The 24,062-nt window shown below is 42.3% G+C and overlaps 1 protein-coding gene and 1 long non-coding RNA gene across 6 annotated transcripts in view; one reads left to right on the top strand and one right to left on the bottom strand.

Annotated features, from left to right (window-relative positions):
- The window catches only part of LOC308470789, a 32,258-nt gene extending 14,511 nt beyond the window's left edge, over positions 1-17,747 (top strand). For 2 of the 3 annotated variants that reach the window (XR_013982640.1, XR_013982641.1), the window contains exons 3-5: positions 10,263-10,391; positions 12,729-12,905; positions 17,126-17,747. This is a non-coding gene — a long non-coding RNA (uncharacterized lncRNA). Of the gene's footprint in view, positions 1-10,150; positions 10,392-12,728; positions 12,906-17,125 lie in introns of those variants that run through there. The other variant, XR_013982642.1, reaches the window with a different exon arrangement.
- ATG7 (autophagy related 7) overlaps positions 1-24,062 on the bottom strand; it is a 99,365-nt gene that overhangs the window by 41,433 nt on the left and 33,870 nt on the right. For all 3 annotated transcript variants that reach the window (XM_080994190.1, XM_080994192.1, XM_080994191.1), the window contains exon 17: positions 19,240-19,362. In XM_080994190.1, the coding sequence (XP_080850316.1) occupies positions 19,240-19,362 (123 nt within the window). The remainder of the gene's footprint in view (positions 1-19,239; positions 19,363-24,062) is intronic.

Here is a 24,062-nt window from a genome sequence, read left to right as displayed (position 1 = left end):
AGTGGCTGCTATTGGGAGATAAACAGAGGTGTGCATGGACACCAATAGCAATAATGATAATCGTATTATTTATACCCCACCCATCTGGCTGGGTTTCCCCAGACACTGTGGGCGGCTTACAGTACAGTGGTACCTCGGGTTACAGACGCTTCAGGTTACAGACGCTTCAGGTTACAGACTCCGCTAACCCAGAAATAGTACCTTGGGTTAAGAACTTTGCTTCAGGATGAGAACAGAAATTGCGTGGCGGCATTAGCTAAAGTGGTACCTCAGGTTAAGAACAGTTTCAGGTTAAGAATGGACTTCCAGAACGAATAAAGTTCTTAACCCGAGGTACCACTGTACATATAAAAACATAGTAAAATGTCAAACATTTAAAAACTTCCTGATACAGGACTGCCTTCAGGTGTCTTCTAGAAGATGTGTAGTTCTTTATCTCCTTGACATCTGATGGGAGGGCGTTCCACAGGGAGGTCGCCACTGCCGAGAAGGTCCTCTGCCTCATTCCCCATAACCTCACTTCTCGCAGTGAGGGAACTTCCATAAGGCCCTCAGAGGAGGACTTCAGTGTCTGGGCTGAATGATGGGGGTGGAGACGCTCCTTCAGGTATACTGAGCCAAGGCATGAAATGAGCAAAACAGCAGCGACCCTTTACAAGTATTACAAGCCAGGAGAGATAACTCACTGCAGGAAAATCATTCCATGCTGTTATCATGCTTCTGTCCCTTCATGTCTCTCTATTAAAACACAGGCCACATTTATACATTCTTCACCCACTGAGACTCATTTAATTTCTCATGTGACTTGTGCGTTTTGCACTGCTGCTTGGCTCTGCTCCATTTGGCTTCCAAACTAAACACTGTCTGCCATGGTTCTGGGCTGGCACTCTCTCCCTGTCTTTTTAGTTCCCAACAGTGGTTTCTACAGTCTCATTTTATTTCAAGTTCAATAGTCTTCCAGAAGAATTGCTCAACTTAGCTTTGCTAACCACAAACAAACTACATGGGCTGTCCCCAAAGGCTCAGCATAGACTGAATAGGCTAACTTCTCCCAACCCAATAATTTTAGAACCAGGAATAAAAGTGTCGCCTCTCTGAAATACTGGAACCTATTGAAAGCTGTTTAGCTCTCAGGACAGGTTTTTCCTGCTGAAACCGAAATGAGAATATTTATATATTCTACTTTAGATGCCCAGTGCAGCTTCAGACCAAACTACATATTATGAGAAACCTGTGGCTTCTATCAGCAGCTCAGAGTTTCCTTGCTTCTGCCCACTTTATTGGTTATAGCTTGCAAGGGGCAGGGAAACTCTAAGCCCGATGGTGCTGTGTGGTGCATTTTATTTGATTAAAGGCAGGCACATGTTCCTTGTGTAACCTGTAGTCTGGGTCTTACACCATCACTTTGAGAATTTGTTTCATAGTGGCCAAACAGGGATTTTTATTATTTTATTTTATTTCTTTCTCTTTTTTTGTTTTCACATATTACAATACAGATGTACCAAAACCAACACCATTTCCTCCCCATCCCCCCATACATTTACATTTATATTTCCTCAATCCATCATATTATTCTTTTGTCCTTCCTCCCACTTCCCTCTGCCCCCACTCGATTTCCTCCACATTATACAATTTACAATCATCTTTGCATTTTTATTATTTTCATTGGGTTTTTTATAAGTTTGGTGGATCAGGGGAATGCTGTGGATGCAGTGAATCTTGATTACAGTAAGACTTTTGAAAAGGTACCCCATGAGCTTCTTGCAGAGAGGCTAGTAAAATGTGGGCTTGATGAGCTAACTGTTAGGTGGATTTATAACTGGTTGACTGACCGAAACCAAACAATGTTCACTAATGGTTCCTTACTATCCTGGTAAAAAGGGACAAGGGGGGTGCCTCAGGGTTCTGTCATAGGGCCCGTTGTTGTTCAACATCTTTATAAACAACTTGGATGAAGGACTTTGACAAAGGATGAAGTTGCTCTGGAGGACTGGGGAACCTTCTGAACCTCATGGCACCGGGTATGTGTGTGCAGAAATGTGTGAAAATTACCTCTCTCCCTTTCCTCCAGCAAGAATGTCTCCTGGATCAAACTCTCTTGCACAAATGAATGGAAGGAGCCTTTGAATTAATGGAAGGACATGTTTAGACCCAGTCCCATGTGTACAAAATTGGCAGATGACAATTGTGAGGTATGGCCCCAAGTGCATCTACATCACCATCAAAACGTAACCACCCTCCCATTGTTTATTCTAACATGAACTCCTAAAGGAGCTTCTGTACAGATTGGGGTCGTAAATATACAAACATAGATGTCAACTATGAACAAGGCCGTCTTAAACCGGGGGTGCAAGGGGTGCGGGGCATCCGGGCGCTGAATTCTGGGGGGCGCCAAATGTATATGTACTGTACACCGTTCCATCTCTATCGGCGGCAGTGAAAAACAATGGAGTGAAAGTCCCCGTTCCCCTCCTCCATAGCGTCAAATATTCCTGACGAGTCAGGAAACAAAAGCAGTTTTTTCCGCTTTGTCATTGTTGCAGGTTTTTAACCAGGCATTTTTTCCTTTCCTTTTCCTTTCCTCATTGCTAATCTGAACAAGACTGTAGTTTAATCTCATTTCCTCTTAAGTGTCATGACTGACACCATTTATTTGCAGGCGGCTTTGTGTTGTGTGATTTGTATACACACAATTTCTGTTCTCATCCTGAAATAAAGTTCTTAACCCGAGGTACTACTTCCGGGTTAGTGGAGTCTGTAACCCGAAGCGTTTGTAACCCAAAGTACCACTGTACTGTATTAAAAAGTGGGGGGATTGAAGTGCCCAAAAACCTGAGGAAAAGAGCCACTGAGAGGAGGACCACTCACACTGGGTAACGAGGCCATCAACGCCGTTTCGATCCCTGGGCGAGTGAGAGACAGGTCCTATTTAACCGCCCCCAAAGGGGCCGCAGGGCGGGTGGGTTAATAACTACCAGGACCCAGTGGAGCTTGGGCACAGGAGAGGGACCAGCCAAGCCGTTTCTGTGAGGTGGTGCTGAGGCAAAAGTTGTTGCCCGGGCTGCCTACTCCCTGCCCTGTTCCCTCCGTGCGAGGATGGCGGGGGTGAGGCCCATTCGCCTCAGGCTGCCATGGCTGCGCCTGTCGAGCCCAACTACTTGGGATGGGACTTCAGCACCCAGCAGGTACCCGTGGCAAAAAAGGACGTGGTGGCCTCTCCCTCCACTCTCCCTCACTTTGTGTCCCTTCTGTGGGGAAGGGTCCGTGACCACACGGCTGTTCGCATCACTGTTACAGGTGAGCGATCCCCCCTCACAAAAAAGCTCAATTAAAGTTAATTTGGGGGCAGCTAAACTAAATTTGTACCCCAGCGCCGCATGTGCTAAAGACGGCCCTGACTATTAAAATACAATACTCTTAAAAAGTCATCTTAGTGGAAAAGTCCTGAACCATGCAGCATTAAGAGATTGCATTCACACAGAATACAGTGACTTCATTAGTATTCAAATACTCAACAGTTTACTAGATGCAGACTTGTCTCAGGAAATTTATAGCACCTTCGGGTAAAGCAACAACACTACGTGTTTATTGAAATCTACATCTGGAAGTAATTTGTACAACTGCAACCAAATTTTTCTCTTCCAACTCCAAAGACCTACAGGGGCCTATATACCAGGCAAGTGTTTGTCTGTATGTGGACACAGCATGCTATTATTTATGTTCTTAAAGACAGCAAAAGGTTTATCTGCATGTAGTTTTGTCTTATTCATCACATGAGAATGACCAGTATTAGAAACTGAGATATGAAAGCGAGGAGCTAAATGGCACATTAAACCTAGGTTATGGGTGCTGCAATGGAATATCTAGGCACACTTTATAAAAATACAAAAGCAGAAAATGAATGAACTGCAGCTAAAATCTTCTATTCATTTTTCACATGGTCTAGTGCTCATGTGAAGACTGCAAAAAACAAAGCCATGCTTCCCCTGCCTGCCCAACTAATATTCTTATGAGGGTCCCTTCTGCAGTCCTCAGAGAGTGGCTAGAAGTGGGAAAGGCAGAAAAAGGTCCTCCTTTCATTCAAGCAGTGGCAATTTTAATCTGAAATCTTAGGTGCAGTGCTGCTTCCAGAGCTCAGAAACTGTTTGCATTAATGAAATTCCCTGTCGCAAAAAGTGCCTAGAACAATGAGAGTTTCAAACGCTAAGAATGGCAGAAAGTGTCTCAAACAGTCTATTTATTCTTCATTGCCCTGGAACATACTGAAAGAAGTAGAATACAATTTGCATGGAAAAGCTCAAACTCTTCAACAGGAAAAATATTTTAAGTGAACTATCTACCGTATTTTTCGCCCTATAGGACGCACTTTTTCCCCTCCAAAAATGAAGGGGAAATGTGTGTGCGTCCTATGGGGCGAATGCAGGCTTTCGCTGAAGCCTGGAGAGCGAGAGGCGTCTGTGCGCACCGACCTGTCTCGCTCTCCAGGCTTCAGGAAGCTATCCGCAAGCCTTGGGAGCCCGCGGGAGTGCCCGCTGGGCTCCCAAGGCTTGCGGGCAGCAGCCTGCTGCCCGAAGCACGGGGCGCGCTTCGGAGCACGCCCTGTGCTTTGGGCAGATGTCCGCAAGCCTTGCATGCCCGGTGGGAGGTCCCACCGGGCTCACAAGGCTTGGGGCGGCAGACTGCAGCCCGAAGCAAGGGGCGCGCTGCGGAGCACACCCCGTGCTTCAGGCAGATGTCCGCAAGCCTTGCGCGCCCGGTGGGAGGTCCCGCGGGCTCCCAAGGCTTGTGGGCGGCAGCCTGTTCTGGGGGCTGGGGTCGGGGGAAGCTTGGGCTTCCCCCGCCCCAGCCCAGCGGCTGGTGGGGGGGAGATAATTTTTTTTAAATTCCCCCCCCCCAAAAAAAAACTAGGTGCGTCCTATGGGCCGGTGCGCCCTATAGGACGAAAAATACGGTATTTGGCAACTAATCCGAAAGGAATTTTAAAAGTCCAGCTGTAATAATGTGTGTTTAATAAAAATTTAATAAAAATTTAAAGAAGAATAAAATCTTGCTACCTAAGCAATAGCTGTAGTCTATCCCAAAGGCTAAAAATTGGTGGATATTCTGAAACACAAAACTACTCAAAAGATTTATACATTTTGCCTGCAGGCAAATAAAAATGCCTAATTTACATAGCTTTAAAATCAGTGATCCCCAAAACACTTCAAACAGTTAAAAATGTATGAGCCACAATATGGTTGATGCAAATATTATTATGACCAGAAAAGCATAAAGAAAGTAATCTAAATTTTTCAGAACATTTTACAGCAACTAGAGAACTATAAATTCTAGTTTTCGAACAGCCTAGTTCTTGAACATTTTGGCTCCCAAACGCCACAAACCCGGAAGTGACTGTTCCAGTTTGTGAACTCTTTTTTGGGAAGCCGAACATCTGATGGGGCTTCCACGGCTTCCTGCAGCCAATCAGAAGCCGCGCTTTGGTTTTCGAACATTTTGGAAATCAAACGGACTTCCGGAACAGATTCCGTTCAACTTCCAAGGTACGCCTGTATTCTCCTTCGTCCCACAGTTCTGATCCCCAATGGCTGGTGCTTCCAAAAGCTTTTAGACTACAGCACCTGTCTAGTCATAGAATCATAGAATCAAAGAATCATAGAGTTGGAAGAGACCACAAGGGCCATCGAGTCCAACCCCCTGCCAAGCAGGAAACACCATCAGAGCACTCCTGACATATGGTTGTCAAGCCTCTGCTTAAAGACCTCCAAAGAAGGAGACTCCACCACACTCCTTGGCAGCAAATTCCACTGTCGAACAGCTCTTACTGTCAGGAAGTTCTTCCTAATGTTTAGGTGGAATCTTCTTTCTTGTAGTTTGGATTCATTGCTCCATGTCCGCTTCTCTGGAGCAGCAGAAAACAACCTTTCTCCCTCCTCTATGTGACATCTTTTATATATTTGAACATGGCTATCATATCACCCCTTAACCTCCTCTTCTCCAGGCTAAACATGCCCAGCTCCCTTAGCCGTTCCTCATAAGGCATCGTTTCCAGGCCTTTGACCATTTTGGTTGCCCTCCTCTGGACACGTTCCAGTTTGTCAGTGTCCTTCTTGAACTGTGGTGCCCAGAACTGGACACAGTACTCCAGGTGAGGTCTGACCAGAGCAGAATACAGTGGCACTATTACTTCCCTTGATCTAGATGCTATACTCCTATTGATGCAGCCCAGAATTGCATTGGCTTTTTTAGCTGCCGCGTCACACTGTTGGCTCATGTCAAGTTTGTGGTCAACCAAGACTCCTAGATCCTTTTCACATGTACTGCTCTCAAGCCAGGTGTCTCCCATCTTGTATTTGTGCCTCTCATTTTTTTTGCCCAAGTGCAATACTTTACATTTCTCCCTGTTCAAATTCATCTTGTTTGTTTTGGCCCAGTTCTCTAATCTGTCAAGGTCGTTTCGAAGTGTGATCCTGTCCTCTGGGGTGTTAGCCACCCCTCCCAGTTTGGTGTCATCTGCAAATTTGATCAGGATGCCCTTAAGTCCATCATCCAAGTCGTTGATAAAGATGTTGAATAAGACCGGGCCCAAGACAGAACCCTGTGGCACCCCACTAGTCACTCTTCTCCAGGATGAAGAGGAACCATTGATGAGCACCCTTTGGGTTCGGTCAGTCAGCCAGTTACAAATCCACTGAGTGGTAGCATAGTCAAGACCGCATTTTACCAGCTTCTTTACAAGAATATCATGGGGCACCTTGTCAAATGCCTTGCTGAAATCAAGGTAGGCTACATCCACTGCGTTCCCTTCATCTACCAGGCTTGTAATTCTGTCAAAAAACGAGATCAGGTTAGTCTGACATGACTTATTTTTCAGAAATCCATGCTGACTATTGGTGATCACAGTATTCCTTTCTAGGTGCTCACAGACTGTTTGCTTAATGATCTGCTCCAGAATCTTCCCTGGTATTGATGTCAGACTGACTGGGCGGTAATTATTTGGGTCCTCTCTTTTCCCCTTTTTGAAAATAGGGACAACATTTGCCCTCCTCCAGTCTGCCGGGACTTCACCTGTTCTCCAGGAATTCTCAAAGATGACTGCCAGTGGTTCTGAGATCACATCTGCCAGTTCTTTTAATACTCTTGGATGCAGTTCATCTGGCCCTGGAGACTTGAATACATCTAAACTAGCCAAGTATTCTTGTACTATCTCCTTAGTTATTCTGGGCTGTGTTTCCTCTGCTGAATCATTTGCTCCAAATTCTTCAGGTCGGGCATTGTTTTCTTTATCGGAGAAGACTGAGGCAAAGAAGGCATTGAGGAGTTCAGCCCTTTCTGTGTCCCCTGTTTGCATTTCACCATCTTCTCCTCTGAGTGACCCCACTGTTTCTTTGTTCTTCCTTTTGCTACTAACATACCCATAAAAGCCTTTTTTGTTGCTTTTAACCTCTCTAGCAAGCCTGAGTTCATTCTGTGCTTTAGCTTTTCTGACTTTGTGTCTACACGTGCTGGCTATTTGTTTGAATTCCTCTTTGGTGGTTTCTCCCCTTTTCCATTTTTTGTACACATCCTTTTTTAATCTTAACTCAGTTAAAAGTTCTTTAGATAGCCACCCTGGCTTCTTTAGGCACCTTCCATGTTTCCGTCTCATTGGTATTGCCTGAAGTTGTGCTTTTACTTTCTCTCTCTTAACAAACTCCCAGCCATCATGAACTCCCTTTCCTTTTAGTATTACTGTCCATGGGATCTCACCCAGCACTTCCCTAAGTTTTATGAAGTCGGCTTTCTTAAAGTAAAGAAATTGAGTCCTAGTATGCTTGGCTGCTCCTTTCCGCTGTATAGTAAACTTCAGAAGAGCGTGATCACTCGCGCCTAATGATCCTTCCACTTCTACCCCACTAACCAGGTCATCAACATTGGTTAGGACCAGATCTAAAATGGCTGTTCCTCTTGTTGCTTCTCCCACTTTCTGGACAATGAAGTTGTCTGCAAGGCCAGTGAGGAATCTGTTTGACCTTATGCTCTTGGCTGAGTTTGACATCCAACAAATATCCGGGTAATTGAAGTCCCCCATTACTACTATCTCCCTTCCTTTTGCATGCTTGGCCATCTGTTCCAGGAAGGCATCATCTATGTCCTCCGTTTGGCTTGGGGATCTATAGTAAACTCCCACAATGAGGTCACTGTTATTCTTCTCTCCCTTGATTTTGACCCAAATGCTCTCACTTTGGCTTTGAGGTTCTAAATCTTGGATCTCTTCACAGGTATACACATCCCTGACATATAACGCCACTCCTCCTCCTTTCTTGTCTGGTCTGTTTCTCTGAAATAGATTGTATCCCTCCATTATTACATTCCAATCGTGGGACTTATCCCACCAGGTTTCAGTGATGCCTATTATGTCATATTTAGTTTGCTATACCAAGAGCTCAAGCTCTTGTTTGCTTCTTGTCTGGTCTGTTTCTCTGAAATAGATTGTATCCCTCCATTATTACATTCCAATCGTGGGACTTATCCCACCAGATTTCAGTGATGCCTATTATGTCATATTTAGTTTGCTGTACCAAGAGCTCAAGCTCATCTTGTTTATTTCCCATGCTTTGCGCATTAGTGTACAGACATTGAAGTCCATTAATCATTCCCCCGTGACTCTTATTTAAGGATTTTTTCCTCCCACCACTAGGTCTGCGTGCTGTTTGCTCCATTTGGTCTATGACATTTGGATGATCATCTTCATCAATTGATAGACTCCTACCTTCACGAGCACTGTCTCCCTCCCCCACATTAGTCAGTTTAAAGCCCTCCTGATGAGGTTTCTGAGATTTTTGGCAAAAACATTCCTCCCAACCGTTGTGAGGTGCAGCCCATCGCTTGCCAGAAGTCCATCTTCAAGAAACTGCAGTTCGTGATCTAAGAATCCAAACCGTTCCTGTTTACACCATTTGCGAAGCCAGCTGTTCACTTCCACTATTTTTCCCTCTCTCCCTGGGCCACGTCATTCAACTGGGAGGACAGATGAGATGACAATTTGTGCATTTAATTGCTTCAATTTCCTGCCCAAAGCCTCGTAGTCTCTTTTGATCTTCTGGAGGCTATTGCTTGCAGTGTCATTGGTTCCCACATGAACCAAGAGGAGGGGGTATTTGTCAGTGGGTTTTTATGATTCCTTGCAGTCGTTCAGTTACATCTTGGATCTTAGCCCCGGGGAGACAGCACACTTCCCGAGACATCTTGTCAGGCCCACAGATCACTGCTTCTGTTCCCCTCAGTAGGGAATCCCCTATCACCACTACATGCCTCCTCTTAGGTTTGGTTGGGGTTCTTCCGTGAGCTGTCCGTTCCAAAGTCGCCTGCACATTCCCTGAGGACTGACTTTGCTGCTCATCTTCATATACCTGATCGACTGTAATGAGGGAGAGATCCTCAAATGGAGTCTGCTCTTCGTCTTCCATGCTAGGGGAGAGGACCTCAAAGCGATTGTGTATTTCTAAACAATCAGAGCGAACCCTGGGCCTCCTACTTCTTTGAGTCACGTTTCTCCATATATCTGGCTCCTGTGTTGGTGAACTAGCCTCCTTCTCAAGGGAGTCCCCTGTCTCCTCCTTGGTGGAGACAGTGTGCTCTGTTGCTTCCAAGAAGAGCTGCAGCTCTCTAATTCTTTGGAGCGTAGCTACACGTTCCTCCAGTTGCTGGACTTTGTCTTCTAGGAGGGCAATCAACATGCAATTGCTGCAGGTAAAGCTGCCTGCAACCTTTGGCAAGATGGCAAACATTGCGCAGGAACCGCAGGCGACTGCAGCTGTTCCCTCCCCCTCCATCTTGAGAACGTGTCGTTGGGGGTGGCTACAGCGGTCCTCCATCATAGAAAGCGTGAAGACAGGACAAATAACTCCCCCCCCCAAAAAACCCTAGGTCTCCCCCAACAAACGTTTGAGACCAGCTCCCCTAAATCTAAAAGATGGGTCAAACTGCCTTGCAAGCTCTGATAAGCTCCTCCCACAGCTAATCACCTGCCTCAACAGAAACCCTGCTCCCTCTGACCTTTGCACAGGGAGAGCAGCTAATCAGCCACAAGGAAACACACACACACACACACACACACACACACGAAAACCCTTTTTGCACCTTCTTCAGCTGCTGCCCTGCAAGCTCTCAGTACTCACAACTTACACAGGGCACCCAAGTTCACCTGCCTTTTTCTCTAGCACTCTTAGACCTCTTTCTGGGTGGCTTATACTAACACCAAGCCTGCCTCCCTTCTCCACTAGCAGCCTATCTTTAGAGACCAACAGTAAGAATGCTCTCCATTTCATGCAACGTCTGCATGCCCAACGCTATCCAGACCGAATGACTCCTTTTGGCGAATGCACCTTCGACACAATTTTTCAGGCAAACAAGTAGGTGACCAAGGAGGTAGGGATTCTTCAAGTCGTGTCAGGCTATGCCAACAGGAGTAAAACTAGTTCTGAAAATACTGGGCATATGCTTGAATGCCAGAAACCGCTAGGCACATGCATATAGTGCTTCACATTTTAATCTAGAACGAGTCTCTCTCTGTCTTCTTTAAAACAGGACAGAGAAGTACCTGCAGCTAGCAGTTGTCTCCCATGAGAGTGAGACATTATGGGGGTGGAGTATGAAGCTGGACTCCGTCATGTTGATTCTTATAGACAAGCTGACACTGGCTCGACAAGCTCATGTAAGGTGCCTGTCAGGGACTGGCAGGGCTCTGAAGAGTATGGGGCAGAGGCAGGAAGAAGAGCCGGGGCAGTCCAAGAAAGAGGAGGGTGCACAGGATGGGGAGGAAGAAGAAGGGGCTGTTCTGGCAACAGATGGGTCACTAGACTCCCCACCTTCCTCTGCCCCGCTGTCTCCTAGAACCAGGAGGAGCTTGAAGCAGGAAGATCAGCAACAACCTGTCCCGAGAGGACATATAAGCTGGCAGAGGGCAGGGGCTCATTGTTGCTGCAACTGCTCCACAGGGTGCAGATCTGAGGGACAGCTGCCTAGTGGCTAGAAGTGTGTGTTCATGAGCATCTGAAGCACCTTGGGATTTGCTGTAAGTGCTTCTTTTGTCGATAGACACGACTCTCAGATGTGTGTCTGCCTTAGCTGGGGTGGCCCAGGACAGTAGAACATGGAGCTGGCAGTGTAAAAGTTAAGTTCAAACAGGCACTCAAACCATTTGCAAAAGCTAGAAACCACCCATTATTGATCAGCTTTTATAATTTTATAGTACTTTATTACTTTCTCAATGTACGTGGAAGCTTTCATAGAATCATAATGTAAGAAGCAGGTACTGTTTCCTGCAACATAATAAAATACTCCCAGTAAAACTACATTCCATCTTTAAAAGACGTTTTATTTTTACCATTATAAAACGTGAAGGGATAAGAACGCTATTGCTTCATGCTTCTTGCAGCATCATCTCTATAATTTTCCAATTCAGTTCTACCATCACAAGCCATAGTTACATTATCCAAAATGTGATTGTTAAAGCTTATGTTTCATTACGCTTGCAAGAGAATTTTTTTCTGACCAATTACCCCCTTGTGATTAGTTAGCTGTTTTATATCTTAGACGTGGGGTTATATGTCTAGGATACAAGTGACCTAGGAGGAAGGGAGGAAATACAATTAACAGCACTGCATGGTGGTTTGAGACTGTACAAAGGGTTTTAGATTCTCCATATCCATTGTTTGTTTATTCCAGAAGGGCTAATTTCCTGGGAATGAACCCACAACATACATAATGCCTGCAGGGGTTTTAAAATAACTTTTGAACTACACACCATATGAAACTAGCATTCTTTGGACTTACAGGCTTCTTGTGTATAAAAATTAAAGCCAAGGCCCCAGAATTATCTTTGTTTCAAGTACAATAGGAGGACAATAGGAAACTTTTGTACCTTGCTTGATAAGGAATTGTTTAGTGTGTTTTCTGAATTGATTGCAGAGTCAAGAAAATGTAAGATAATAAGAGACTAAAGCAGTCTTTATTCAGAGTCAATAAGAGGTGGCAGTGGTTGGTACAAATATTTAGTATACGGGTAAAACTTAAGAACGAGATAAATACGGATACCCATGTCTCAAAATGACAGCACTCACAGTATGTAGCCCAGCCTGGCAAAGCTATGATTGAGTCACTCTGCTTTTAAAACCATGAGTGGGTTGAGCTGGTCAACAAAGTAAATAGAAACAGCATTAAACAAGTGCTTTGTAAGATAGGAAAGTATGGTTGGAGAGTTGAAGGTGGTTTGGATGATAAATCAGTACTCGTGGTCTGTTCACATCTCTGTTTTGCTGGTTTCAAAATAGATTCAAAAACCCGCAACTCTTATCTGGAGAGAGGTGACAGTGGGACAAAAAGAGAATGGGCCCCATGAGAACGGATGCCTCCCTCTAGATTATTTCAACTTTCATAAAAACTACTGGCTGCCTCCATTTCAAACAGAGATTTTCCAGAGGAAAGAATCAACAGTGCAAAATGTGAGCCCCGAGGGACAAGATACTGGGCTCAGCGAGGCAAAAGTCTGGCTTCTGTTGCAGAGAAAAGTGTAGTAGGGGGGCATTATGTAGAGGTCTGTCCCGAAGGAAAGAATGGCAGGCTAAGGGGCTACACATTTTGAAACTGTTGAACCGGGATTTGGGTACGCAGCTCTGGGGTTTAGAAATGTGGGCAGGCCCTCGCATACAGATTAGTCACCTTTTCATAACTGCATTCCACTTTCATAGAGCCAAGACACAGAAAGAGGTTAAAACCATATCCCTGTAGGGTGCTTCACAACAAAGGAACAAAATTGGAAGGAATTTACAGCTCTTTAAAAGTGCCATTTATTACTCCTTCTCTTTTTATATGCAAGACTGGAAAGCAGTATGCCACAACTGGCAACCGCTCGCAACATATAGCAGGTATAATAATTACACAATATATATGAGGTGAGCTGTCCACAGACGTAATAGTTTTGTGTTCTGAAAGGTGCATGAAAACTCAGAACTTTGCTAGTATGAAGAGCCTGAATTCTTCAAGGGCATTTTTAAATGCAGATTTCCTATGATTCCTTCTCTTAACATGTTTAATTTTTAAAGCCTACTTTATATTATATTTATTATTATTATTACCAACCCTCAAGCATGACCCAAAGCAAATTACATGTCATCAAGTGACCAAATCTTTTTTGTTGAAAATAATAAAGAAGTTGCTGGGGGAACCCAATCAGATGGGCGGCATATAAATATTTTATTCTTGCTGCTGTTGTTACAGTTATGAAAGGTCGAGACTGTATTGGTATTTGAGAGTTTGTCCTGGAAAAATGGCTCAGTTGAAATGCTAGTATATGTTCTCCTATACTGTACTTTTTATAAGAGTATATCACAATTTCTCTCCCCAGTACTTTCTTTACATTTTGGGAACTCAGCTGAATTTTATGTTTCAGTTTTAATGGCTGATTCCAACCCTAAGATTCCAAAAAAAACCCAGCCACATTACTTCCGGTAGCAATCAAACCTAGAACATCAGAGTTCTGAATCAAAACTGTCAGTATTTAAATTATTGATGATAGCGGATTTTTTTTGTTTTGTTATTTTGTTATTTATTTATTTTAAAATGCACAATCAATCAATAATTTCGGCTCCTAGAGCAAGTTGTCTCTGTGATTTATTAGAAATACAATAATAACAATAATAATTTATTATTTATACCCTGCCCATCTGGTTGGGTTTCCCCAGCCACTCTGTTACAAATGCAACATATGGTGTAAGTGCAAAAATAGAAAAATGCACTTTGCTCCATATATGATCAATGCAATGATGAGACAGCAAGATGGTAGACCAGAATCGCACCAATGAAATGGGGGCATGTATTTTTTGTTATGTTAGGTATTATGTATTTTGTGTTTTTATACTGTAAATTGCCCTGCAATCTTCAGATGAAGGGTAGTATATAAATTTAATGAATAGCAGTAGTAGTAGTAGTAGTAGTAGTAGTAGTAATACAATGTTATAGTATTACTATTACATTTGTTATAGTATTTGTTATACAGTGGTACCTCAGGTTACGTACTTAATTTGTTCCGGAGGTCCGTTCTTAACCTGAAACTGTTCTTAACCTGAAGCACCACTTTAGCTAATGGGGCCTCCAGCTGCCGCTGCGCCACTGGAGCACAATTTCTGTTCTCATCCTGAAGCAAAGTTCTTAACTCGAGGTACTATTTCTGGGTTAGCGGAGTCTGTAACCTGAAGCGTATGTAACCTGAAGCGTATGTAACCCGAGGTACCACTGTACTAGTTGTTATACTATTACACTGTTATATAATATTACTGTTACATAAAATGCTACAGTATAACTAGTATTATAGTACATACAACATTGGCTTTGAGGTATTACTACTAAACAGATGTATGGCATTTTGATTCTGACTCTACAGCCTAAGTACTAGAATACTTTACCTTTCTATATAGTTCTAGTCAAGTTTTTAGTAAGAATTTGATCACAAAGGGTTGAGTCCAAAGATTCCTCTGGGTAAGTGGAGAGATATGGACATTGTTGAAAATGTTAATTAATTCACTGTGTTCTGAAATAGTGCAATAAATGCTGCTGGCCTTTCTGCCAAGTTGAAGCCTACAAACAATATAATTCCTTCCAAGACACTTCTGAGTTTTCTCTCTTAATATTGTATAATAAATGAAGCTCTCTACTACAGATCGAATACAAAATATTTTCAAGCATAAAATGACAGACACCATGCATGGGGAAAGGAGGTGCCAGTTTCCTCCTATGCTACCTGCCCACCCCAAAAGCATTTCAGATGATTGGGAGACTCTGTATAACAGTACACAACAGGACAGCAACTTGGGAAGAAAATCTGAGCACAAAAATGCCTTCCACTCATGTGCTTTGAATCCATTCCATAGCCTGCAACAGATCGTTTCATTTACTGACAAGTGAAACAATACTGGAGGCAGAGACAACTCAGAACTATTACATGTATACTGGAGGGAAAGAAAGTGTTTCTAAGCTTTACCTTGGCAAAAAGGCCAGCGGCATTTATTGTAATATTTCAGAAGGCAGTGAGTCAATTAATATTTTCAACACCCTCTGCCACTGAAAACAAATTAAAAGTTCTGAATGAAGAGGTGAAAAGATATGAAAACCAGGAACAGAGTGTGGGATGCAAAGACCTCTCAAATATATTTATGTTCAAAACCCAGTGCAAGGAATTGGATACAGTGGTATCCAATTAAGTCATGCTCAGAGTAGACTTAATCAATTGATTACAATGGGTCAGTACGACTAGGAATTGGTTATGACCCTTAATCTTTGGGTGCTGTGTATGTTCTAAAGATTAAATAAACTACTAAAGTTCCAAAATTACATGAAGACTTAATTGAGGGAAGGGGAAGAATCTGCCTTCATTTTTCCCTGTGACAAAAAGCTGAGACTCAGAACACATTAGCTATTGGTGTTGTCTTTTCTCTCCATCCTTCAGTAATAGCTCTGCTACAAAAACTGATCTGTTAAAAGCTTCAGCTGATCAAGTAAGCTTATCTATCTTTGCTATTACTGCCAATTATTTCCAGTGTCTAGAACCATCTCTTACTGGTGACTAAAAATCTCTTGGGCAAAATAATCACAGTCAAGAAACTGGCACAATTGTTACCCCGTTAAATGAACAGGGTAGAAGCTACAAACATCATTATTCATTTTAATATTTTAATATTTCAATATTTTAATGTTGTATTTTAATTTTGTTTTTAAGTTGTAATCATTCAACTTGTTTTTATTATTGCTTGTAAGCCTTGGCTGGGGAGGGCGGGGTATAAATAAAATATTATTATTATTATTATTATTATTATTATTATTATTATTATTCGTGATGGCAAGAGCTTTGTGCTTGATCCAAAATGAAAACAATATTCTATGTGTACAGTGGACAAGGAACAAGGAGACAGGATGCTGCTCTAAAGTGAACCAAACACTCTAGAAGAGCAGAGTAGTTAAGTAAATTCACCAAGTTAATGCCATGTGCAGCTGATTTCAGAGCATTACAGACCTTCTGTCTGTGTAGTCAACCAATTCCCACCCCCCAAAACTCAGAATTTCACTTGCATTCATGTAATTTGATAAGAAATACAAAGGCTGGTACCAGAAGATTTATCATACCAATTGTAAGACAAGCATAAAGAAAGATGTTAAGAACAACCTTGAAGAATCAGACCAAAGGCCTATCCAGCCCAGCATTCTGTTTCCCCAAAGGCCAACCAGATGTCTACAGAATGCCCACAGGCAGGAGATGAGGGCAATTGCCCCCTCTTGCTATTAAAATTATATATGGCATCTTTGCCACAGACATTCTGATCTGATTATCACTTCTGAGGAAACTACAATCCTATTAAATTCGATGAAAATGAACTGCAGCTCTACTGAATGTATCATGATCGAATTTCAAAAGAATTCAGGTGAGGGTGGTAGGTGACTACATTAGCAGGATTATCTTATAGGAAAGTGCAATGAAAATTCAAAATGAAACTCAATGGCAAAGAGATGCAATATACCACATATAGATTATATGGGCACTGAAACACATTCTCTGCTGCACACACCACACCTTGCAAAATAGACGTTTTACTAGAAGGAAAATACAAGAAACTTTCTAATCACTTTTCCAGAAACAGATTCCAAGCAGCTTACTCTCAATTACTGTTTCCAACAGTTTAAATTAATTAATTCATTTCAGAGAGTTTGCAAGTTTTCTTGTTTTGTTCTTTAGTTTACTAAGAACAGGCGTTTGGAGGGAAGGCCAAAGAAGAGGATACTATAATAATCTAAATAAGATACCTTTAGAAGAAAGATGAGGGTTTTAGCAGAGAGGAAATACAGTCATTTTGGAGGAAGAAATGGCGGGATGCAGAAGTAGAAAGGAGGACAGAATAAAGCAAAAGGCTTATACTGATTTATATATATTTATTATTACACACACACACACTCCCTCCAACACTTTTAATATGTAAAGAATTTTAAGAGTCTGTTTCTAAAGTCAGACAGTATGATCTGCACAATGTGAATCTAGATTGTTTTAACCCATCTCAGCATCCTGACTAGAGACTATTAATATGCTTTCTCTCTGAACTAGCTATAAACTCTAGGTATATATGGAGACAAACCAGCCACATCAACTAAGGATTGGGAGCAAGCAGAAGAAATTCCCCAAGTGAACAGCCTTCAATGCAAACAAGTCCACTTGGGATGAAGTGGGAGTTGACCTCAACAGCTATTGCATTATAAAGCCATGAGGAAGATACAATGAAATTCTCTAGCTGTTTTTTGGTAATGACTTCCTGCCGGATTAAAACCAGATGTGAGAGTAAGACATATTTACTGGCATTTTTAGGATACCTTGTCATTTCTAAACCCCTAATATAAACTTTGGGGGTTGTGGCCTTCCATTTGTACAAGTTCTGCTTGCACAGCAGAACTTCCCCTCCCTCTTCTTTCTTTACACGCTCTCCAAATCTGTCCCCTCAATCCTCTGAAAGATGATGTGGGGGGCAGGGGGGAGCAGGTGGAGAGCTTCCATTGAACGAGCAGAAGTCCTTGAATGAATGGCTATGTTAGCAACAACCCTTGCTTGTTTCACTTGATGAATAAACTGCCATTTCAAGTTTTTGCATGCAGCCTAATCAAAAGTTATGCAAATATGTAATGGTGACCCAGAGCTCCTCTGTAAGTAGGCAGGCTATTGTTTTTCACTTTAATTGTAGCTCAGCATGAATAAGGGGAATGCCTTGCAGAGTGGGCTAAAAAATTTGAGCAGGCAGCAACCTTGTAAATCAGAGGCATGCTTAGTTTACAATAAGTTGCTTGATCATGGTGTATCTGTAATGTTGAATCTACACAGTGAATTCTACATCTGTGATTCAGATAATTCTTTGTCTATTTCCTTTGTTGTTTCCTTTCCCTCCCTTTTTTACTAGCCATTTCCAAAGAAGGAGGGCTGGAGGGCCATTTCACTGGCTCTGCTAGGAAGACCAGCTCCATCAGGCTGGTCCCTCCACTGATTTTTCACCTAACAGCAGCCATTCCATCAGGCTAGAATAGAGAGAGATGGAAGCGGGGCTATTTCATTGGCTCTGCTGAGAGAACAGCTGTTTCTAGCAGAGTGCTACCCTTGTCCTTTTACTGTTTATCAATTTTAATTATTCTTAAATTTCCAACCCAGCTTTCAGAAACGGGGGGTACATGGTTCCCCCCTCCCCATTTAATCCTCACAACAACCCTGTGGGGTATGTTTCTCCTGTCACATTCTCTCAGCCCCAGGTCAACCAGTGAGCTCTATGGTCAAGTGGGGTATAAACCTAGGTCTCCCAGGCCCTAGTCCAACACTCTAACCACTACATCACACTGGCTGATTGTAGTAGCAATGCCTCCAGACACATCTAGAGAAACTAACTGGCTGATACTTGACCCATCTCTTTTCTCAGGGGAAATAATACTTCTTCCACAGCACATTTTGAAGCTAAATAGACAAAGTAGTTCTTGAGTCATGCAACAGTGGAAAAAGTTGTGGTTATCCATATTTTGAGGAGATAAATTGCACTCTAATAACTGTTCTCTGGTCATAACTTCAAACCAATTTCCTGTAACAAAAAATGTCAGACTTCAACATTAATCCACAGTTGAAAAGAGCTTTATAAAATATACCAAAAAATTGAAGTTTATAAAGGGCAACAGCAAAGTCAAATGTGACATCTAATAATAAAACTGCAGCAACTACACCAGGCCAGTGTTGCCACCTGGCATTCTTAAGCAGCTGCCATGGGCGTAGCACCCAGGTAGGACTCAATGCTGATACTTGCCCTGATTCCCTTCTTCATTTTTTACCTGGCTTGATATTCCAAGCAACGCCAGACTAAGGATCTGTCAGCTTCACCATCCCTTTTCCAATACTGGGCCAACTACATGTTTCTGAGAAGCTTGCATCCAGGTGATGAAAGAAACAACCTTCCTCCATTGTATTTTCCTTATGATTGTAAAGGAACTCTTGTTATGGAACAGCAACTGCTACTTAATTCTCACAGTTGGTTTACGCACACACACAGATCAGCATAAGAGTTTTTGAGTAATAGGTGTATGTATGTGAGCATATATATATATAAGTGTGTGTGTGTGTGTGTGTGTGTACATATGCATGCATTTTATTCACAAAAGCTGCTCCTATAACAACCGATCCACTTTGAAGAACCTTACCTCAGCAGCTTGGGTCTCCTGATGCAACAGAGTCAGACCTGTGAGATCTTCCAAGAAGGAATGTGAGGAATTAAAAACCTTTGCTAAGAAATTAAAGCCTTCTCTTTCATACTGCTCAAGGACCTGCAAAACAAAAGACAAGAGGGAAGGATGTTACTCCTTTTTGTTGTTGTTCCAGAATCAAATTCCAAAACAAACTTAAACAGAACAGACCAAAACAAAACAAAACAAAACACGTGGCTATTAATAGAAGATGGTCAAAATAATAAACAATCATATAAATCACAGCCTCCTAGTTTAATCTTCTATATTGTACAATATAGATTTACTTTTGCCTATGCCAAAAATGAACAATAAAATTAATTTAACACTACCTAAATACATGTTGTAATACTCGGCTTTTCAAGGATAGACACCTTGCAAATGAATAATGATGATATTCACAGCCACTTGTGAAACTCAGCAGTCTCCCTTGCAACCAGTGCAATTTATATACTGCTGCAATGCAAACATTATCTCAGTTAATTTCTGAATGAAGGAAGCCCAGAGAACAGCTCATACACAGGATATTTTACTTAAAAAAACAACGAAATTTAGGCTTCAATACATGAAATTCAATCCAATTTAAGTATGAGTCTTCAAACAGTCATATACCTCCTGTTGCCTGCTCATCTCTTCAGAAGTATCCAGCTAGGCCTTACATTGCTAAAGGAGGAAACTCAGAGGAATCTCTCTCAGCTGCAACCATTCATTTGCAAATCTGCAGCCAGTGTTGATTGTTTTTAGCTGACAGCATTATACAGCTAATTACACAAGGAGTCCAGGATCCTGAATCAAACTGAATGCCAGGTTTCCATCTTGTAGCACAGCTGCCTAGTCAAACTGGTATTCCAGGTAACGTGCATGGTAAGAATTGGGAGGCAGAAAAATGCAGTATAATTTCCAAAGAAATAGCAGCAAGTTTTTGTGCTGCATATAAAATCAGAGGTTTTCTTTGAAAGGGAGTGGGGAGGCAAATCAGTATTGACTTAAGGAAGTGTTGCTGTTATCCTGTCCAGCGCTGAAGCTAAGCAGGTCTGCCTTTCTAAGGTGCCGGGGGGGGGGGCACACTTGGGAACCATAGAAGGTAGAGTTGATTTGATCATTCAATCAGTACAAGCGTTTCTGATTGCCATATGGAATTATCTCCCTTGTTTCCCCTCTGTGCACTGCTGTGAAGTTTCTCTTGAACCTCCAGAGCAGTTTTGGGGGTGTGGGTGGGGAAAGCCCCATTGTGCTGGCTTTTGCTAGCGCACAGGGTTAGTTAAATCTGGTCCAGGGCCTCCAAGGTGACTTACAAAAGTAATCAGATGGGCACTAGGGGATTTGATCCGGGAGCAAATTCCGTAAATGCAGTGCCACCACAGAAAAGGCCCTATCCTTTGTAGTCACCCAGAGCAGCGCCAACAGCTCGATACATGTTATTCAAAACATAGAAATAAGACTGCCCTTGTCTTGATTAGTTAGAAATGGATAAAACAGGAATAAATAACAAGCTCAGGCTGGATTTTTTTTGGGGGGGGGGGTTGAGGGCAATATCAGGTGGAAAGAAGGATAGTATGAGGCCAGAAAAGCTCAGGAAAGGCGTCAATAAAACTTCATTGGGTGTTGAAAAAAGGCTTGAAGGAAAATTGGCTCTATAAACTGAGTGAAAGAGCTAGGTATGAGGAAAAGACAGATGAATGGAACAGAGAGTTAAGGCCCACAGGAGGTATAATGCTAAGGCACTGCTAAAGCAGGGACTTTGAAATATACAGAAGGATTAGGAAATCTATATGCATAAAAGTTTTGTGGAGATGAATAGCAATGCTCAGCCTTCCTGGATGGCTTACAGGAGCTGCAACCTCTCCACACAACTGCAGTGCCTGGAGACATCTTAATTGTTGTTTGAATTCAAAGAATGGTGATGAGGATAAAGCAGAACCTAAAGGTGCAAACACTGGAAGAGAAAAGGTAACAGGCTCCCACCCACTGGATTGTCTTAATGTTATGATGGTATAATGTGCACAAAGCAAACTAATTCTACTATCTTAGAGAGGTCGGTAGTTTCTAAAACTATCTTTCAGTATTCTAAGAAGTTATTTAACAACCTAACCAGATGTATCTATAGAGAGCATGCCCTACACAGAAGTCAATCTACAAACTCCAGAGCTGCCAGTTATCATCCTCTCAAAGATGTTGATGTTAATCTATTTTGTTGGAAGAACAACACAGAGCACATAAAAATTCAGGCCAGATTTTGGTTATCGATATGCAAGAATCAAAAGGCAAGCCTGCTTTCAAAACACTAGCATCACTCAGAAACAAAAATACACACGGATAAAGAAAGCACAAAGCACAGGAACACAATTTTTAACAGATCGGATGCAAAGATCCAATGTGTGAGCAGAAGGGACTTCCATATTGCATTGTAGGCGGGAGGGCTAACTAGTTCCTCCCACATTATAGTCCTCCAAACCCATTGAAAAGCTGCTCCATAGGGCAAGGAACCCTCCAGAACAGAATGTGATGCAAGACACTGGACTATAGCATGTGGGTGGAAACTGGTAAGAAAACACCTCACCTCGCCCCCTTGCATATGGAAGCACATTCTTCTTGCAGAGAGGTTTTTAGCATATTAGCCAAGTGCAGGGAACAACAGCTTGGATATAAAGATGTTTCAGATATTCCAACCCAAGGAAAAGCAAAGGCAGGGAGGAATAATGTCAAACTTGGAGTTTGTTATTTCCCCCCTTATGTTGAAGTAATCCCTTAAAAGCTTAAATGATTATGCTCAGGAGATCTCTGGTTTTACTCTTGCCCTGCTATGCTTCTGGGTTTACCCCTGGAGAACTGAATTTCCATTCCTTGGATGGTGTTCCTTTCAGAGCCAGGGAACACTGGCATCTAGCCATACATCTATTCCCTAAGTTTCAAACTGCAGTTTTGAACATGGTTTTAATCTTTCCAGCTCTTTCTTGCCCTCTGGGCCTAGTATTCAGCCTCCATTGGCTGAATTGTGCACATAAGCAGCCCTCCTTTATTTCACATATGAATTTCTACATCTCCCCTCACCCTGCTGCCTTTGCTTTCTCTCTCTGACACCTTAGCTATGCCTTGCTTATATATGTTGATACGGTTCATTTTCTCAAAGGCATCCATGCACCTGAGTTGATGTTCATAGCATAGTATATTCGTTTTGGACATTTACTGCATCTGGAAGTGGAAGAATTCATTTAGACAACTCAGCTAATTTTTGCCTTCTGGGCATTTTTTTTTTAGTTTAACCACAACATAAAAACACAACTTTGGAACTTCTAGCTCCTCTTGGGAGTGCAGTCTCAAGACTCAGAGGCTCCTCATTACTGAGTATCTGGATCAAATTACAATTGAGGTTAAATGCATCTTTACATTTTTAATGGGCATGTTTTAGACCATTCAAGCTGTATCTGCTGCAATGGTGGTGCTGATAACCGATTTAAACTATTCCTCCCCTGCTGAAATTTTGAAGGAAATACCTACTAATGTGAATTGGGAATTACTCCTAAAGCAGGGGTGGGAAAACTACAGCCTTCTGGATGTTGTTGGACACTACAACTCTCAGCATCGCTGAGCACTGGTCATGCCGGCTGGGGATTATGGAAGTTAAGAGGTCACTTGCTTCAGAGGGGGGAAATTTTCATTAGATAGCAGAGAAGGTTATCTCTCAGACCACACGGAACTGCTTCCCTCAAATACAACCCTGCCTCCCTGTGCACCATGCCGCTTCCCCAAAGCTGCTCCATAGGGTTAGGGCAACCCACAGAAGAGAATTAGGGGGAAGGGGAAAAGAAATTCTGTTACACAGCCAAAAGACATTGCACTAACGGAAGGAGTGCACCAAATACTACCCAGAATGCTTTGCCATATATGTCCAGTATATCAAAGTAGTTGAAGAACTGTGTGAGAACAAGTGAGGTGATTCAATCTAGCAGCTGAATGAAGAAGCTATGAAAATCAAATACTGTATTTGATCAAAACACATGTCAATACTTCCTGCTGGAAAATATGGGATAGTGATATTTCACAATTTCAAGGCTAATGAGGAGATGAGACTCTTCCTAGCTGAATATTACTTCAACACAAATATAAAGGGTTTACATATATATTTTTTCAAAATACTTCCACAATTTTTCAGGTCAATAAAGAATCTAGACATTATCACTATTTTTGGATAAACGAAGTTGGTAAAGCATGAGACTCTTAATCTCAGGGTCATGGGTTCGAGTCACAAAATATTGGGCAAAATATTTATGCACTGCATGGGGCTGGTCTAGATGGCCCTCGTGGTCCCTTCCAACTCAGCAGTTCTATTACTGATAGGATCTAGCTTGCAAGGTATGTAATCCAGAACCTAGTTCTCTTAGGCTTAGGTAAAAATTACTCTTATTATGTCAGCATCAGAATCAAAGCCAGCTGTGGTAATTTCCACATGCCTGTACACTTTTGTGCTCGATTTGTGCTCGATCTGCTTGTTAAAATCTGATCAGTTCTACTTCTTTATGCCACACACCACACGGTGTACTAAGGGATTTGTTGACAAGGCAATTATTCCGCCCAACGTATGTGGGTGAATACAAAAGAATGTTGTTTTTTGAGCAATTATTAAGCATTTGGAATTATGACAGACCCAGATGACATGGGGAAAAAGAGTATATACGCTAGGAAGAGACTGGAGCAGTGAAAGGCACAGGAAGCATCACAGGCAGAATGAGTGAGACAGCCAGCAAAAGCTCCGTCTCCTGATGGCTAGGCCAAATCTCAAC

This window comes from Podarcis pityusensis (genome assembly GCF_964106645.2).
Source record: "Podarcis pityusensis genome assembly, chromosome: 2".
Taxonomy (NCBI): Eukaryota; Metazoa; Chordata; class Lepidosauria; order Squamata; family Lacertidae; genus Podarcis; species Podarcis pityusensis.
Note: the sequence above shows the minus strand (reverse complement) of the source record. Positions and strands in the feature narration are given on the sequence as shown.